This window comes from Mus caroli, unplaced genomic scaffold, assembly GCF_978045245.1.
Source record: "Mus caroli unplaced genomic scaffold, Mus_caroli_1 scaffold_9, whole genome shotgun sequence".
NCBI lineage: Eukaryota > Metazoa > Chordata > Mammalia > Rodentia > Muridae > Mus > Mus caroli.
Window position 1 is genome coordinate 57,561,785 of NW_028227264.1, and position 19,428 is coordinate 57,581,212.

The 19,428-nt window shown below is 44.1% G+C and overlaps 1 protein-coding gene across 3 annotated transcripts in view; it reads left to right on the top strand.

Annotated features, from left to right (window-relative positions):
• P4ha1 (prolyl 4-hydroxylase subunit alpha 1) overlaps positions 1-1,821 on the top strand; it is a 51,304-nt gene extending 49,483 nt beyond the window's left edge. For all 3 annotated transcript variants that reach the window (XM_085842822.1, XM_021173713.3, XM_021173714.3), the window contains one exon: positions 878-1,821. In XM_085842822.1, coding sequence (XP_085698948.1) covers positions 878-948 — 71 coding nt within the window. In that variant the 3' untranslated portion in view covers positions 949-1,821. The remainder of the gene's footprint in view (positions 1-877) is intronic.
• Positions 1,822-19,428: the final 17,607 nt, after the last annotated feature.

The window sequence follows — 19,428 nt, forward strand, 5'->3', positions numbered from 1 at the left end:
CTGAGTTCGAGGCCAGCCTGGTCTACAAAGTGAGTTCCAGGACAGCCAGGGCTATACAGAGAAACCCTGTCTCAAAAAAACAAACAGGTTTAATGTATGTTAACCCAGTGTACGAGTTTCAGTGTATCAGTGCCACATTTCAGATGCTCACAATCTGTATGTCTAGAGGTTATCACATAACCACTGTAAAGAGGCCTGTTCAGCAAGGACTTAGAATTCCCTGGCTGATTATGATGCTTATGAAATGTTGGGACGCATTGAGGACAGCAGACAGGGAAAACAGATTTAGAGACTCTGCTCTGTTGTATGCATGGGCAACAAGAGGTCTAGTCGTAAACAGCAGCAAAAAGTCTTGGCTCAAAAATAGAAGAAAAATTGACCAGTTGATGAATAAAGATTGGGTACCAGAGAGGTGATGATAATGAGTGTAGGAACCTTGTTCAGATATGTTGATCAAGTCAAGGAATGCAAGAATAGCCTGGTCTACAGAGTGAATTCCAAGACAGCCATAGCTATACAATTTCTCTAACTCTGTCTGGAAACCCAAACATCATGAATCCAAGACAAGAGTATGAATATGTGATAGCAAAGATGTCTGGGACCCTTTCCAAAAGAGGAGTTGTCTTCCTTTCTGCCTTTGGGTTTGGAGGGAGGGCTTGGAAGAGGTCAACGCGCTGTCCACACTGGCTCTTAGCACCTCCTGTAGCTCACTGTAAGCCTCACTAGGTGTGCGCGTATGGCTCTTATGTTTCCAACATTGTCCAGTGTATGCAGCATCTACCTAGGTCTGGCTTTTAATCTTAAACTTTTCATCTGTGTTGAAACTGCTGTAGGCAAGCTTTTGGATCAGAAGAACATTCTTTTTTCCCTCTCACAGTATCCAACAAATGGCTCCATGAACGTGGACAAGAATTTCGAAGGCCGTGCACCCTGTCAGAATTGGAATGACAACCAGGCTTCCCTTGGCTCCTGTTGTCCTCTAACGCACCAGGCACGATCGCTGATTATAACTCTCAGACGTTTACAGCTGACTAACACTCCATGATTAATAGGGTCATGAGCCTCATCCTCGTGTCTCATCTGTGGACAATCACTTATTTTGTGGATTTTTTTTTTTAATTAGCTCAATCACCACACTATGTAAAACTTATGGTTCACTTATCACAGGATACAGGACATTTAAAATGAGGAACCTAATCTTGTGTTTAAAAGAGCTTTTGGTTAATTTTTTTTAAAAAGCATTCAGGAGTAGATTTCACCACATATCAGGAGCTGGTGGAGCAGGCGAGGCTGTGTGGCAGGCGAGCAGATGCCTGTGGTCATACAGACGGCAGGCATGCAGACGCCCGTGCGCTGCTCTTCCGCTGTGTGGACTGCTGAGCACTGGTAACTAACTAGGGCCCAGTCAGGTCTGCTATTCCACCTGCAGAGATCCTATTACTTAAACTCTTTTTATCAAATCCCCCTCCTCACCACGGTGAATTCAGCCAGTCTGAGAAAATTACTTTGTTCAAAAAGTCCTGCAGAACTGGCCCCCCAACCGGATGCTCAGACTTCGCCCTTTCCCTCAGTGACTGCTGGTTGTCCGAGACTGTTCCAAGTGCCGATCCGCTGCAGCAGGCGCTGGTGTCGGCATTCTGATTAAATTCTGTGCCTTAGGAGACGGGGAGTTAGAAAATGGACAGGTCCTTGTACTGAGGGAGTTGATTTTTAAAAAGAAATGTTTTATAAGAAGCCAAGATGTTTGTTTTTTCCATTCTGAAATGTGTTATGATAACAATGACCTATTTATGATCTTAAATCTTTTTTTTTTTTAAAACAGTCTCTGTGTGGTATTTTCATGTTTAAATCCAAATGTAAGAATTGAGTGCTACTCCCAGGCCCATTCTAATTTACTTCTTTACTGCATAGAGCTTAGATTTACTATTCATGGTTAAACATTCGTCACCCAGAACAGGCTTCCTTGGGATAAGCTTCGGAGCATTTGTCCCAAGACGGTGACGCTTTGGTATGAGTTGTTACAGTAAAGACACTTGCAGTTTCTCTTAGTCAGAAGCAGGAACGTGGTCTTGAGGCCCTGCACTTGATGAATATGAAGGAATTCTTTACACGGGGCTCCAGCTCATTTTAATTCTCTGGGAAAGTAGATATTAAAATGAGCTGTGTCCATCACAAGGATTTTAGCAAAAAATATCAAAGATTAAGTTCAGCAATTTAAACTGATTTTATAACCAAACTGTTTTAAAAAACAAACAGGCTGGAAATGGTGGGCCCATATCTTTGGTCCTAGCACTTAGGAGGCAGCAGCAGCAGAATCTCTCTGAGTTCAAAGACAGCCTGACCTACATAGTGAGTTCTGGGTCAGCCAGGGCTACATAGAGAGATCCCATCTCAAAAACAGGCAAAACAAGTTCTTTTATAGCTTAGTCAGAGCACCAGTGTGAGTCCCTGGCTTCCATTCCCACTACCAAAACCCTGTGTTCTAGCTAACATGAACGCAACAGATTTTACAAGTGAAATGGGGATTTCAAGGCGAAAAAACAGTTCTGTCACAAGGTGTTAGCAAGTAGCTTGTAAGTTAGGAAGCTAACATATGCATCAGCCTGCCTGTATCCTGAGTCCTGATGAGAAAGTGGGGACTTTGTTGAAACCAGCAATGGCCTATAAACACGTGAAGAAACACTCCACCTCTGGGCCTTTAAGGAGATCAGCAGTGTTAACCCAGGGTCCTATCAGGACAGTAAAGTTGCCTAGAATGTGTGAGATCTGTTATTATGGAAAAGTTCCTCACAATTCGACTTCCTATCATCAGTTTCTGAGTATGAAATGAAGACGGGGTGGAATGTTTATACCAGTGCTCATAACAGGATTATTTGTAATCACCGTAAAGAGGAAGCCACCTATGTTGAGAAACAGGTGAGTGGAGAAACGATGGCATGTGCATTAGAAAAATAGCCACAGCCAATTCACCCCGCTCAACATGGACGAGCCCACTTACACGAGATCCCTAGAGGAGCCGATGGTGCCTGAGCCGAGATGAGATACTTGGGGTTAGCATTTACTGGGTGTGTTGCACAGCAATGTAATACATTTACTGTGATCTCAATACACTCTTTGACTTCAGATTTACTTTCTATGTACAACTGTTTTGTCTGCATGTATGTATGTGTACCTCATGCAAGTTTGGAGCCCTTGGCTATCAGAAGCAGACATCAGATTCTCTGGGGCCCCTTAGAGTTGGCTGTTAACCATTACATCGATGCTGGCAAATGAACTCTAGTCATCTGTAAGAACAGCAAGAGCCAAGCCATCTTTCCAGCCCCTAAACACATATAAAGAGAAGTAGAGTCGAGCATGCCCAAGGTCAACCTTCAGTCTGCTCCAAACTCACAAGGTTACGTTTGATAATTTAAATAATTGTATTACATCCTAATTCTTTTTATAAGTCCTCCAGATTGAAAGCAAGGAAATCTTTACATCCATGTTTGTGATTGTAGTACCATTAGTCCTGTTGACCAAAGGTGGAAACAATATTTATCTATAATTGAGAGGATGGGTGAAGGTAAAAGAACAAGATGATTTTTAAAATCTGAAAAGAATTGACAAACATTGAAAATTAGCAGACCCCCCCCAAACAAGACTAAGGGACGAGAACGTCTTCAAAACAAAACAACAACAAAAATGGTCAGCCAGGCACAGTGTTCTACATCTCTAATCCCAACACTCAGAAGGCAGAAATGGACACATTGCAGACTTTGAAGCCAGACTGCTCTACGTAGTTCAAGCCAGGCCTCAGGACTACATAATGTAACTCAAAGACAACTTTTTAAAAAAATATTTAACACTCCATACTGTTTAGAAACAGATGCTGTATATCTGAAAAAAAGAATCGCCAATGTGAGTACAACCTTAGGTTTATCAGATCTTAAAGAGGAGGAGAATTGGCCATGTAAGTAAACTTCATGACTTAGAAAAGAGAGAATTAGATTATTAGAAGGCGTTGGCAACAACACCCATAGAACAGGAACATACTTAGTCAAGAAAAGAGTATATGGGCTGGAGAGATGGCTCAGGGGTTAAGAGCACTGACTGCTCTTCCAGAGGTCCCGAGTTCAATTCCCAGCAACCACACAGTGGCTCACAAGCATCTGTGATGGGATCTGATGCCTTCTGCTATGCATGAAGACAACAGTGTACTCAGAATAAATCTTTTTTAAAGGGGAAGAAAAAGAGAAAGAGCGAGTGTGGGCTTGGGAGCTCAGTACTGGAATTTGGTGACTCAGAACCCATGTAAATTCCATCTTCCAGGTAGGCATGGCAGCCCTCCTGGAAGATGGAATCTCCCAGACGATTCAGCAGTCAGAAAATTGCTGAGTTCCAGGCCCCTGTTCATAGAGCAGTCTGGGAAGACTCCTAATACCAGTTTCTACCCTGCACCCACATATACCTAGGCACTTACACTGTCACATGCATGTAACTGCATACATACAACACACAAATAACAAATCTATAGCCAATGAGACATCACGTAGACAAATCTATGAATATGCAGGCAATCAGAGCATGGTAAATCCTTTCCCCAAGGAACCTACTAGGAGTCGAGCTCTGACCTCCAGACTACAAATTACAGAATAGTTCCATATCTGTGGGATGTGTCTGTATTCATAGGTGTTACAGTGAATCTCCAACCCCAATAAGCCTGTGTAAAAAAGCACACAGCTCAGTTACAATATTTATAAGCTACACACCTTAGGGCAGATTTACCACTACACTACTCTATTCCCCAGCTATGAGATCCCTTGTGCTTGCAGCTTCTCTGGGCCATGTGGTTCTGCTCCATCTTCCTTCCACCTCTTCCTCTGTCTTTCTTCCTCCTTCCTGCTCTAACCCCACTCTTTAAAGCCTCCATTCACATCTTTCCCTTCCACTGCCCAGTCACAGGCTCTAGCCTTTATTTGACCAGTTAAAATGAGAAGGTTCTCATGAGATCACCCGAGCATGTGTTCCACTTCTTGTTGGGGCAGCCCCTCTTGAGGAAGCAGAATTGACATCATGCACCAGGACAACCCACAACACATAGGGATTAGTGTTTGTGATTTTTTTTTTTTAAAGAATGCTTTTCATCAAACAATTCAGGCCAACCTCACACTCTTAAGCCCCTCTCCTCCAGGGCTGGGATGATACCATCATGCTCAGCTAATGTTTATGATGGTTAAATCTACATTTGCTGTTGTATTCTAGTAGCCTGCTAAAGTATAGTGGACACCCACAGTTAGTGAAAGAGGAATGCCCTAGGAGAAAGCTATTAGAGGTCAAACCTACCTTACAAAATAGAACATGGTGGAATTTCATTTTGTAATCTAGAGAAGGGAAGCAGTTGGAGTCACCAAGAACCTGTGTATGATTCCATGTGTTCAGAGTTCTAGAGCAAGCATACATAAAATGAGAAAAGAATAGGGGGAGAGGAGGATTAGAGACCTGATATCTGACTTTTCTTCAGCTAGTAATGGAAACATTTCTAAGTTGTGTGAACTAGGGGAGGTTTGCACACACTGGAGAAATGGAGGTGGGAGGATCAGAAATTCAAGGTTGTCCTGCCACATCGTTAGGTCAAGGCTAGCCTGGAATACAAGACACCCTGTGTCCCAAGAACAAATGTCCGGGGGTGACTATAATCCTATGAGCAAGCCATCGGATGAAAACTAAAATGTATAACAACTCTATAAAATATACACCTCAAGTAAGTTGGACGGTATGAAATATATGCCTCAGAGCCATTTTTTAAAAGCTAGAAAAATAACATAAATAAATGAAATGTAAACTGGGCCGACCTCAGAGAAATTTAAAGAAGCCAAAACCTCCAGCTAAGCAAATTGCCAATATCTTTATGACAAATTGGGAAGATTATGATATTAACAAATTTCTTAAAAGAGAAATTGCTAAAATCTCAAAAACTCAGAATATCCCCACTATTGAATTAAGAAATTAAATACTTAAAAATGTTACCAAAAGGCAATACATTAAACTCTACCACACATAAAGAATCCACCAACCCTATACAGATGACTTTAGACCTCTGAATTTCCCAGCAAACCTTAAGAAACATCACTGATCTCTAAGCAGACTAAGGAAGTCTAGGGAAGAAATCATCAGTATCTCTCATGAACATAAATGCAAAATACTCTTAAATCTAACCAACTGTAACAGTATACCTCGTTCAACAAGTATATCAAAGTCGGGGCCAGTGAGAGGCCTCTGAGGGTAAAGGCTCTTGTGGCTAAGCCTGGCCACAGGAGTTCAATCCCAGGAGTTCACAGAGTAGGAGAAAGCTGGCTCCCACAAATTGTACTCTGACTTCATACGCATGCTGTGGCAAACGCACATGTAGCCTCTCAAATAGATGTAATAAAAACAAACAAACAGACACGAAGTCAGGTTCATCTCAAAAACCTAAGATTGGTTTAAAGAATCCAAATTCCACCTGAGTAATCGATCATATTAGCAAGTAAATGTCGGGGAGAAATACGTGATCATTTCAGTAGCTGCAGAGAATGCATAGGACAAATATCATATGCTGATGACGTTCTTATAAGTGAGCCAAGTGTGATGGCACGTGATTGTGGTCCTTGGCTCAGGTAAGGAAGCTTGCTCCAAGTTCAAGGCCAGCCTGTGCTGTAAAGCAAGTTTCAGGCCTGTCAGACCCTGCCTCAAATAAAACAAAATTCCCTCAACTTGACGAGTGAGGGGCTTTTCAGAGATCCTGTTCTGCTTCACTTAGCAGTAAAAGGCTGGGTGTTGCCTTCAGTGCGGCAGCAGCTTTCCTCAGGGGTGTTTAGCATTGTGTTTGGGGTCCCAGTCAGTAAGAGGAGGAGAGGCATACACACCCAACAGGATGCAGCTGTCCTCATAGCTAGCTTGAGCAAGTTTGTAAAACATCCCAGAGGAATCTACAGAACTCTTACAGTGGAGCTTAGCAAGAGTGCAACACACTCAACACAGAAGCTGAGTGCTTAAAAATAGGACTGCTAAGAAGTGTTAGAAAGGTGTGCATAAATAAAGAAGGGCCATTCTGAGGTAAGAAAATGTCCTATATCCTGGTGGCAGTACTGAGTGAGGTAGGGACATCTGTCAAGAGCAATTTATAGTGCATTCAGAATGTGTGCATTTTTGTGTAAATTGTCAGCAAGGTTTGATGTGAGTGTATTTGTGTGTGTGTGTGTGTGTGTGAGAGAGAGAGAGAGAGAGAGAGTGAGAGAGAGAGAGAGAGAACAACTAGGCAGTTTAAAACAAATTAAAAATAAAATAAAAATATCAGAAACAGCCAGGCATGCTTTTAATTCCAACACTGGAGGTAGAGGCAGGTGGATCTCTGAGTTCGAGGCTAGCCTGGTCTACAGATCGAGTTCAGAACAGCCAGGGCTACATAGTAAGACCTTGCCTTAAAAAAGAAAAAAATCCAACAAATGAAAATATCAGAAACAAGTATTGCTTGTCCCCTGACTGTAATGATGGTTAAAATATTAAGTATTTGAAACATTTGCTAATAAAATCCATATTAGACATGTTGTTGTTATGAAAAGGGGTCTGGTATTCGTGTCAAAGAAGAAAAACAGAAGTCCTACAAGTGAATTAGAATCTCAAGATGACCAAGGCTGGCCTTGAACTTATGGTGAAGGTGGACCTTGAACTCCTGATCCTGTCTGTATCTCCCGAGTGCTGAGATTATATTTCTGAACCACTGCCCAGTGGGAATGGGAGCTCCCTGCTCAAACCAGCCGAACCTGCTCAAACCAGCCGAACCTGCCATACGTTCCTGGCGAGTATCACATTAGGCTGTGAAGCCAATTTTGAAATATTCTACTTAAGACCAGAAATAAAGTTAGGACACACGTCAGCACTCCTTCCTGGAGTGGTTCTGGGGTTTGGTTTGATTTTTTTTTTTCCCAGGCACTGGGGATTAAATCCAGGACCTCAAACATGGTAAAGATACTCGGCCACATTCCAGTCCTCAGAGTGCTTATGGAGGAGAGCACAAATATATAAAGAGCAATACGGAACAGTTCCAGGGCTTCTCCTGCCCTCTCCAATTCCTTTCCAAATAGGTTGTAGGAACTGGCCTAGATTTCCACACAGACACCCCTAGGGGCAATGACTTGTACAAAGCTTTTGATCTTTTGAGAAGCCTCGTGGTGGTTGGCATCTCGGTCTTCCAGAGCTTTTGTAGTCAGCTTGTGACATAGTCCTTACGATCATAAATGCCTAGTGACGGTAATGGCTGGCTGGATATTTTACTTGCTATACAGTACCCAAGCTCAACACGGCCATAGGTTTTGTGACCTTATCAGGGATATTTTTGTTGTTGTTTGTTGTTTTATTTTATGTTCTGGGGCCGGTTCTTATGGATTCTAGGCTGCCTGTGAACTTGTTGTGTTGTGGGGGATAGTTCGTGATCCTCTGGCCACTGCCTCCCAGGGCTGCGATTACAGATGTTTGCTATTCTGCCTGCTTCTGTGCTGCTGATGACTAGTGCATGCCGGGCAAGCACTCTTAACAGGTAAACTACACCCCCCCCAGTCCAAGACAGAATCATTTCTGTGTATTTTTAAGGGGTGGAGGTGAGGCTTGTGCCTGTGAGTGCAGTGCCTAAGGTAGCCAGAAGAGGGCATCAGATCCCCGGAGCTGGAGTTACAGATGATTGAGAGCTTCCCAGTTTAAGTGCTAGGAACTGAATTCTGGTCCTCTTGAAGAGTAACAAGTGCTCTTAACTGCTGATCCATCTCCCTGGCTCCCTAATGACTTTCAATGAATTATTATTACTATTAGTATTAGTAGTAGTAGTAGTAGTAGCCTGAAATGTTACAAGAAGCTAGCACTCTTGGCCAAGAAAAACGAGAATAACTAAAGGGAAATTACTTTCTCTTTATTTGTGTTTCATGTGCCTGGGTATATATAGAAAAAAATTGAGCTATATGCCATATAAAAGTAACTGTGGGGGCTGGGGAGACAGCTGCATCACACACATCAACTCAGACACATCTGTAGCTCTGAGCTGAGGAGACAAGGACAAGACAATCCCCTGAGATTGCTGGCTAGACAGTCGTCCCATACTGGTCCTGTTCAGATCCAGTGGCTGACTGTCTCAAAAGCTAAGATGGGGAGACATCTGACTTCGACCTCTGACCTTCTGACCTTTACATGCACATGCACACACACACACACACACACACACTCACACTCACACTCAGTGCACATATACCGTACACACAAGAACCACAGTCCCAAAGGGATTACACCATCAGACTTAAAAGGTGTTAAGAAAGCTGACCTAAAAACCTGTTAGGTTATTCAGAGCAGAGAGAACTCCTAGCTTTGGAGGACGTAGTGGTGCTGAGCAGGGTTGAGGATTCGTGAGAGGCTGAGATGCTTGCTGGCTGCTAAGAAATAGATGAGATTCAGAATGTCGACAGGCAGTGGGAACCATAAAGTAAAGGAGCTGTCAGGGCAAGGTGGGAAGTTAATACGGTAAAAGAGGAGAAGAAAATGGGGAAAAGTGAAGAAACCCACCACGAACTCGGGAAGGATGGAAGTGTACCTAATACGGAGGGCGTTTGCCTGGGCATATGTGAGTGTGCGTATTTCAGAGTTGAGGCAGCCAGACAGGAACACAAGGATGCTCTAGTGGCAGGGCCCTGTAGCTGGAGAGATGTGAAAGATCAGTTCTCCAAGGGTTAACAAAGCAACCCCCTCCAGTGGGGTGACTGATAATTTGAGGAGAGTCACCACAGGGTCATCCTTCCGGGATGGGGGTAGGGCTCTTGATAATTAACTTTAAATACAAATACCAGATACTCTTTTCACCCCTATCACCGCCCACTGCCTGCCAAGGGTTGTGTGCACTATCGCAGGCTTTTTAAGGAGAGCCAGGAAGTGGCTCTTCTCAGTTTCCTCACTTAAGCCCTCGGCAAACATGGGCCAGGGCCTAGATTTCCTTCAGATGCTCTGCCATGTAGACTGACAGTCTATCCAAAGACACAGACGTCCTGCAGGGCCTCCACTGAGTTTGTCCTGGAGGCTCCCCTACTCTGCAGGGAGAGGGAGAGCCTTATTAGAGACCAGGCAATGGATACCGAGCTTGGTTCCCAGTATTCACTGAATACAGAGATGGTGGGAAAGAAAAAAGGAGAAACTCTAAAAGGTGAGGTGGGGTTCTCAGTTTTAGTTTCTCAGCAGCAGGGTGGGGAGGAGGATGGGGGAAATCCAAACATCAAAAACAAACAACAACAGTGAACTACAGCTACACTACAGGACCTGGCAGGAACCTTGGTTACAATCAGATCTCTTGCCCAGGGCAAAGGACCAGGAGATCCGCACACTATCTCCCCTGTGCCTTTGTCAGAGGCTGCTCCAGGGTAACTGATAGCCGGGCTACTTCCAAATGGACACTGCCAGACCTCATGAAGGAGGCTCAGGTCACTGAAGTCAGTCTCCAGGGAAAGCCAGCGCTGCTCCAGGAGCAGAACTTGGTTCAGGAGAGAGCAAGGACAGCTACTACCCTAGAGACAGCTGCGCCACCCCTCATCGGTGCAAGAACACATGCTCGGCACCAGCAGACCAGGAGCCAACACCCTGCAGTGTAAGGAACAGGCGTGGGAATGGAGGCACTGCTCTACTGGGGGGTGTTCACAACGCAGAATCTGACCTCGAATTACTCAGCCTGTTTGGATGCCTCACCGTGCTTTCCCACGCACACTGGCGACAATATCTACCTTACCCAGTCCCGAGAAATACACCCATAGACACCGACCCCTATAGAGTACACTGCACTTCCTCCACCTTTCATGACTTCCTGCTAGGACTTGTATATGCCATCGCTCTGACAAGGTTGACCTACAGTGAGCCATCTAGGTTCCCATGGGCATTTTGCCTTGTCTTCCATTTCACTGAGCTATAATCAAAGTTCTATAGTTCAGTGTCCTGAATACACAAATATAACACATGTACATGTGTGTAGCACACTTGGCTATGGAAAAATGTTGTAGGGTTGGGACTTTGAGCCTGGGGTTACAGACTCATCTTACCCTGCAGAAATCCAGTTTACATGAAGCTGACAGACAAATCAGCATGGTCTTGAACATGCTACATGGAGATAACAAGGTGTGTGTTGGGGGAGCATACAATCTTTTTAAAATACTAGGCAGTGTACTGGCTGGTTTTGTGTGTCAACTTGATACAGGCTGGAGTTATAACAGAGAAAGGAACTTCACTTGGGAAGTGCCTCCATGAGATCCAGCTGTGGGGCATTTTCTCGGCTGGTGATCAAAGTTGTAGGGCCCATTGTGGGTGGTCCCATCCCTGGGCTGGTAGTCCTGGATTCTATAAGAAAGCAAGTTGAGCAAGCCAGGGGAAGCAAGCCAGTAAGTAACATCCCTCCATGGCCTCTGCATCAGCTCCTGCTTCCTGACCTGCTTGAGTTCCAGTCCTGACTTCCTTTGGTGATGAACAGCAGTATGGAAGCGTAAGCTGAATAAACCCTTTCCTCCCCAACTTGCTTCTTGGTCATGATGTTTTGTGCAGGAATAGAAACCCTCACTAAGGCAGGCAGTCTCATTTCTATTATAAGCTTTAAAAAAATGTAGAGTTGTGAGGTTGGACAGATAAAGCCATTGTTAAAGTGCCTGCTAGACTTGAGTTGGAGTCTCAGGACTCAGTCAGGTACGGTGATGCCTGTGTGTAGTCTCAGAGCCTAGAGACAGAGACAGGTGGCTCCTGAGATTGCTGGGCAGCCGGCCTAGCTTAATTGGCAAGCTGCATGCCAGTAACAGATTGCACTATTTAAAAAAAAAAAAGTGTGTGATTTTAATTTGCAATTTAAAAAAAAATAAAGTTTCAAATCAATAAATAAATTCAGTTGAGTGCACACTTTTATACTTTTCATCTCAGATCTCAGGGGCAGAGAGAGGTAAATGGATCTCTGTGAGATTGAGTCCAGCATGGTCTACATAGTGAGTTCATGCTGGCCATGACTGTACAGTGAGACCCTGCAAATATATAAATAAAATTAAAAAGATAGGTGGCGCCTGAGGAAAGACAGCTAAGGGTATCCTCTGCCTTCTACACACACGAGCTGATGCACACAAAGATACATGCACACTGAGTAGCTCTTCTGTGTCTGTGAAGAGACACCAGGACCAAGGCAACTCTTTTTTTTTTTTTTTTTAAAGATTTATTTATTCATTATATGTAAGTACACTGTAGCTGTCTTCAGAAACTCCAGAAGAGGGCGCCAGATCTCGTTACGGATGGTTGTGAGCCACCATGTGGTTGCTGGGATTTGAACTCTGGACCTTCAGAAGAGCAGTCGGGTGCTCTTACCCACTGAGCCATCTCCCCAGCCCCCAAGGCAACTCTTACAAAAGTAAGCATGTAAGTGTTTGCTGACAGTTTCAGAGATGGAGAGCATAGTGTGGTCCACAGGCAGTGGTGCTGGGGAGGTAGTTGAGAGCTTTATATCCTGATCCATGTGTGTGTGTGCAAAAGAAAGGAGAGAGCAACAGAAAGATAGACAGAGAGACTGGAGCTCAGGGCCCACCCCTAGTGTCACCTATTATGGGAAATATTAAAAAAGAACCACCAAGTTCCTGCGCTCTATCTAGCTACTCTCTACCCACCAACTCTCTGGTAGGGCTAGACCTCTGGAGTTCCCTTCACTGCCACGCCAGCCCCACGCAATGACCATCCACCCTGCCGTCAGATGCCACAACACCCAGCAACCTGGTAGAAACAAAACTCTAGAAGCTTATAATTAACAAGTCAGATTTATATATCAATAAGTTCTCAACTCATAAGATGCCCACACAATAATTTCAGGGCCAATTGATAATGGTACAAGCTGCCCACCTAGAGTAGACAAGTTATCCCAATTATTCTATCCTTTATGATATCATAGCTACCTGTGGCTATTTAAAGCCACACTGGTTCAGGATCTTCTTCCTGTCTGTCCTCCATTTTGTTTTTCCTCCTTTTCTCCCTGAGTCACTCTCTGTCCCTGCAACTCTTTGCTCCACCTCTCTTTTCCCTGTCCAATCACAGGTCTCCTGCTGCACTAATATTTTAATATAATTGGACAGGGGAATCCTGCCATAGCACACTTCCTCCAACAAGTCCACACCTCCTAGACCTTCTAATCCTTTCAAACAGTTCCATTTCCTGATGACTAAGTATTCAAATATATGAATCTATGAAGACCATTCTTATTCAAACCACCACATATACACATACACCCATCACTCCCTAACTCCAGAAACCAACTCTCTCTGGTTAACACAGTTGCAGCTGAAGAGGTCTCCACCCCTCAGTGGGCAGAAACCCAGGAAGCAATGAGCGCCACTATCTGCTCTTGAGGGTATGCACTCTACTGGTCAAGCAAAGACCCTCATGGAACTAGCCATCACCCACCCCATAACTCATTTGAAAGTTTTCTTCAAGAATTCAAGGCAAAGGTCTGCATGGGTACTTCAGAAGGGATGACATGATGGCATGATATGGTCCTGCCCCTGGAGTAGAGCGGCCCCTGGCCTGTTCATGGGTCTCCACGAGTGTTAATGGTTGCTGTAGGCATAAGGCTTGTTTGTATAATAATGTACATATTTTCATGTTCTTCCTTTGGGGAATTCTCTCTCTACCAGGGTTAGTGACTCCATGATAATTAGAAACAGTACAAATCTGGAAAGCTAAAATGTGTTTATGTTCCTCAGCAAAATGGTAAATGCTGTGACCTGGATAGCCCTTAAGGCTATGGGAAAGAACTCTGAAAACATGAGTTCAAAAATATATAATTTCTGAACTATGCAAAATATAAGGATGCAATATGAGTTCTATGAGGGGCGTCACGGGCCTAAAAGAACAGAGGCAGCTGCACTATGAGCCAGCTTGTCAGGAAGATACTAAGAAGGAGATAAAGAGATTTAGGGAGTGGTGATCTTGGAGTGAGATCCCACCCAGCTAAACTTACTGTCTTACAAAGGCAGGCAGATCTCTGAGTTCAATTGCTATGTTAAAAAAAAGTACTTGCTCTCTTTTCTAAGAATCAAGGGGCTAAGGTCATAAGATGCTGATTCATGGGATAACCAAAAGGGAACTTGGGGTGGTGGAGGATTGAACAGATATGCAAATAAAAGACTGGACTTTGGTCTGCAAGAGCTGAGCTGTCGTCTGGAGAGATGCCTTGAGCAGAAGACAGGGCTGTCAGGATTGCACCTAGGATTGACTTCGAGTCCTTTCTTTTGCCTCTCCCAAACACCGCTTACTCAGGAAGGACTTACTGAGGCTGGTCCTCGGCAGGCGATGGCGCATGGCTTTAATCCCAGCACTAGGGAAGCAGAGGCAGTCAGATCTCTCTAGGCCAGTCTAGTCTACAGAGCAAGTTCCAGGACAGACAAAGCTACACAGAGGAACCCTGTCTCAAAAAAAAAAAAAAAAAAAAAAAAAAAAGGTTCGCGACAAGAATCAACCCCATGCTTTTGGGAGACAAGGGAGTCTTCAGTTGGCCTTTCTGAAGACACCAACTCAAGTTGGGAGCCTGACAGTCCTGTCCAAAGACAGCAGCCAGCACGCTGCATATGCAGCCACCTGTTTAAGAAGCCACTGTGATGGGAACTGGTTCATTATGGAAGATGTTCTTCCTCTTTCTGTTATTTGTAGCTCTGGAGTTATGCAATCCCACCACTATGATGGAGTCAGAAAACTGATTCTGAGTGGAAAAATGGGGCGGACATCTGCTGTTGCCAGTTTTTCTATTTACATCCTGCATGTAAGGTTTTAACATCAAATGCTTAAATCTAAGGCATTAATATAAGAAAGTAAGAAAAACAATACTTGCCACAATATTTCTGTGAACAAGATTTTACAATTCAACTTTATAGTGATTTAATTTTTCTGGACAGTACTGTTATTTGGACTTTAAAGAAAAAAGTCAGTTGAGAATATGCTTAAATCTAGGGTTAAAGATGGCGTCCATTCATCCATTTGGACTGAAGGTGGAAAAAAAAAAAGAGTGGAGAATTGTGGAACACTGAGGTGCAGCAGAAATAGTGGTATCTTTGTGTCTGTGAAATAAAACCTTTGAAGAGGTTGAGCTGTGAGCTTTGTAGCACCCTGTATACGGGCAAGCAAGGGTCACTGAGGTAAGTCGGTTGATAAAGGAGCTTGCCTCTAAACCTGAGTTCCTTCCTGGTAGGAGGAATTGATCCAACACTCTGCCTAGCATGCTTGTGGCCCTGGTTTCTATCCCCAGCCCTACACGTAGCATTAGGGGAAAGTAGCTATACTAAAAGGCAAGGGACCACTGAAGCTTCCTTTGGGAGCACAAGAGGAAAAGCATCAGATGCTGAGAACTAAGACGCCAAGCCTGGGAAGACCTCCCTGGTTCCTCCATGCGAGCTTTGTCCTCCGTCTGTTGGATAAATCTGGAAAGGCGTTCCCTAGAGTGACTCGGCTCCCAGAAAACCTTAGGGCTTGATTATTGCCAACAATCCTGAGTTCCAAACTTCAATACAAATGCTTAATCTCTCTTCCAGAGTCTACTGAGAAAGCAGGGAGGGAAAATATTACCAGGAGTGTTTTCAGCCTTCAGTTAGATGCAAAGGGCCAGATGGAGGATGGGTTTCCACAGGCCAGTGTGGGCATGTCTCTGAAACTGTAGTGGGCAGACGAGATTGACAGCTGCCTGTAAGCTCTGTGCCCAAGGAGCAGAGTCAGGAGGATTGTGAGTTCCAAGCCAGCCTGGGCTACACATGATCCTGACTCTAAGTGATCAGCCAACCCAAGCCTTCCTCTTTACTACCCTTTGTAAAGTAACACGGGCTGTTATGTTCTCAGGTTTGCCTGTCTGAGTTATGGGGATAAAATGAGCCACTGAGCACCGAGCCCTGGGTACTCAGCTGTAAAATATTTGAAGTTGATTTTGAAGTTGAATGCCAATATTTTCCAGGCTTCCAGTTTTAATGTTCATTTTCAGTTGTAAATATTTTATGTAGTTATTTACTTACATAATACTGTTTGTAAATTTACAACCAGATGTTAGACCAGATGACCGCTCTGCTATTTGAGATTTGTAGATGTTGCTACTCATCCATCAAACCCCAGACCGTTGAGGTTTATGCTTGTGGAACACTCATCAGAAACACTCACGTCATCCTCTGTACTAAACGATACGGTGACTCCTCAGCACCGGTAAGAAGGCATGCAGACTCCATCGCCACTGTCCGTGTCTCACCAGGTTGTCCTGCATGCAAGAACTTATTTTGAATATCCCATCTGCCAGGCGGTGGTGGCACACGCCTTTAATCCCAGCACTCGGGAGGCAGAGGCAGGCAGATATCTGAGTTCGAGGCCAGCCTGGTCTACAGAGTGAGTTCCAGGACAGCCAGAGCTATATAGAGAAACCCTGTCTAGAAAAAAAACCAAAAACCAAAAACCAAAAACCAAAAACCAAAAACCAAAAACCAAAAACCAAAAACCAAAAGCCAAAAACCAAAAACCAAAAACCAAAAACCAAAAACCAAAAGCCAAAAACCAAAAACCAAAAACCAAAAACCAAAACCAAACAACAATTCCCCTCTGTTGTGCTTACCCTGTAATGGTAATCAAAGCTACATTACTATCTTTGTGTTCCTAAAGATGGCAGCTTTGAACTTCCTCTGTATGAATGAATTCTGTTGGCACTGGAGCCAGTTGCTGAGCACTGGTGCTGGGACTGGATCTGAGGATACAGGAAGAGTTCCCAGTGCTAAGCAAGCAGTTGTGTGCAGGGCTTCGTGGAACATAAGCCAGCAGGGCTCATCCTTAGTAGGACTGTCCAAGTGTCTCAGCAGAAGGCTGCCAAGGCTGCCATAGAGAACAGGAGCAGTGTATCTCAAGAGTGCCAAGGAGAAAGAGATTCTCCTTTACTGAGAATTCTATATCTGGCAAAAGTGTGCTTTGAAAATGAGGGAAACAATACATTCCTGTTGGTGCTAATTCTTTTATTACTTTATAGGGTTCCTGCCTTCCAACCTTATTTCCCCCTAATCCCTTCCAACCTCCCCCGCCCCCACCTAGACTAAGTAGGAGAGGAAGGTTAGAGGGAAAAGGCGGGCATAGATCTCTTCTGGCCAACAAAACAGACTACTTCCTGCTGCTTAGGGGCATTGGGTTCCTTGGAGCAAGCCCTATCTGTGTCATCAGAATATCTCTGGCTTCTTATCAAACCACAATTGCAATCAGGAGTAGCAGGGACCAACAACAGTCGCCTCTTCCTCCTCCTCTTCCTCCTCCTCTTCCTCCTCCTCCTCCTCTTCTTCCTCCTCTTTCTTCTTCAGAGTGCCTCAGTCCCTCTGTGGGCTCTGGCGTTTATTCCCTCTCCAGAGTCAGAATTAAACTATCTGCCGCTGACAAAAGCCACGCCCCCTCCTAGTTAACAATCAGTTAGTGGCTGTGAACAAACACAAGTAGCCCCATATCCCATACCTGGAATTAAAACAAAAACATATTCACATAACACAAACCAAGGAAACAAAAGGCTTCTACAATGAAAAGTTTAAGAAATGACAGAAGACACTAGAAGATGGAAAGACCCTCCCACCCGCAGGAATTAGGAAATTTAACACCGGAAAATGGCCATCCTATCAAAATCAATCTCCAAATTTAGTGAATTCTCAATAAAAATTTCTGGGCCATCCTTTATGACATAGAAAAAAAAATTTAAATTCAGATGGAATCACAAAAGGCCCTGATAGCCAAAGCAGCCCTGAGCCAAATAACCACCGCCGAAGATATCATCGTATCTGACTCCAAGTCATGCCACAGATCTATCACAATAAGAGCAGCTCAGTACCAACACAAACGCCCAGATCAACGGACTAAAAGATGCAGATACAAGCTTACATGGCCATGCATGTAACTAGACAAATATGCAAAAGCTGCACTGGAGAAAAGACAGCCATATCTTTCCACCACCAAAAATGGTGCTGGGACAACTGGACATCAGCATGTAGAAGAACGGAACCAGATCCTTATCTCTCACACAAACTCAACTCCAAACAGACCAAGGACCTCAACATGTGACCAGGCACCCCGAAACTACTACAGGAAAAAGTCGGGAGCATGCTTCAGGATCTAAGCAGGGGTGAAGCCTTTCTGAGTAGAACTCTAGCAACACAGGAAGAGCAATAATCAACAAATGGGAGCTCATGAGACCAGGCGTGTCCTCCCAGCAAATGAAACTGTCAACCAAGCAAAGGGCTGGTCTACAAGACGAAAGAAGATTTTTGTTATCTAGAGAATTGTTGTCTAGGATATACAAAGATCTCAAAACACCAAGATAGCAAACGACCCAACTAAAAATGAGCTATAGAATTGAACAGAGAGTTCTCAGAAAGAAACCAATGACTACTTTTAAGTGTTTGAGACTTTTAACCATCAAGGAAGTAGGTATGAAAACTTCTTTCAGGTTCCATGTTCCCCGGGGCTTCATCGAGTAAACTAAAACCAACACACACGGTGAATATGAGCAGAAAGAAACCCTTTAATTCACTTTTAATTTTATATATGGTATGTGTATGTTGCCTGCATGTATGTCTGTGAACCATGTGTGTGGTTAGTACCTGTGCAGGACAGAAAAGGGTGTCCTGGACCTCCTGGAACTGGAATTACAGATGGTTGTGAGCCACTGTGTGGGTGCGGAGAGTTGAACCTTGATTCTCTGGAAGAGCAGCCAGGGCTCTTAACTGCTGAATCATTTCTCCAACCCAAACAAACTTAACACACTAACAGGTGCAAGTGTAAACTAGTGTCACTGTGGAAATCAGCCAACACATGACCCATATATGGCACTCCTGGTCATGTATCCAAAAGGCTGCATCCTACTTCAGAGTCCTGGCATGTTCATGTTCATTGATGGGCTGCATCCTACTTCAGAGTCCTGGCATGTTCATGTTCATTGATGGGCTGCATCCTACTTCAGAGTCCTAGCATGTTCATGTTCATTGATGCTTTATTCGAACTAACTAGGAAATGGGATTGGCCTCTGTGTCTGTCAACTGATAAATAACAAGAAACAATGCATACACGAAACAGAACAGAAAGGAGGTAAGTCAGACCCGGAAAATCAAACAGAATGTGTTGTCTCTTGTACGTGGTTTTTAGCTTCAACTCTGAGAGGTGATAACATTGGAATGCCTGGAAAGATCTGGAGGCAAGGAAAAGAACCATAGAGGGAGTGGGCAGAGGGAAGGGTACGTGAAAGGAATGGGGATAATAGAAAACACGAGACAGGAAAACAGAAGGAGGGAGGATTAGGCGGGTGACAAGACTTATTCAGGGAGGGCAAGAGATAGGGGAGAAAGGAATGTGAGGCATGTGAGGAGAGTCAGTGAAAGCTAAGGATATGTG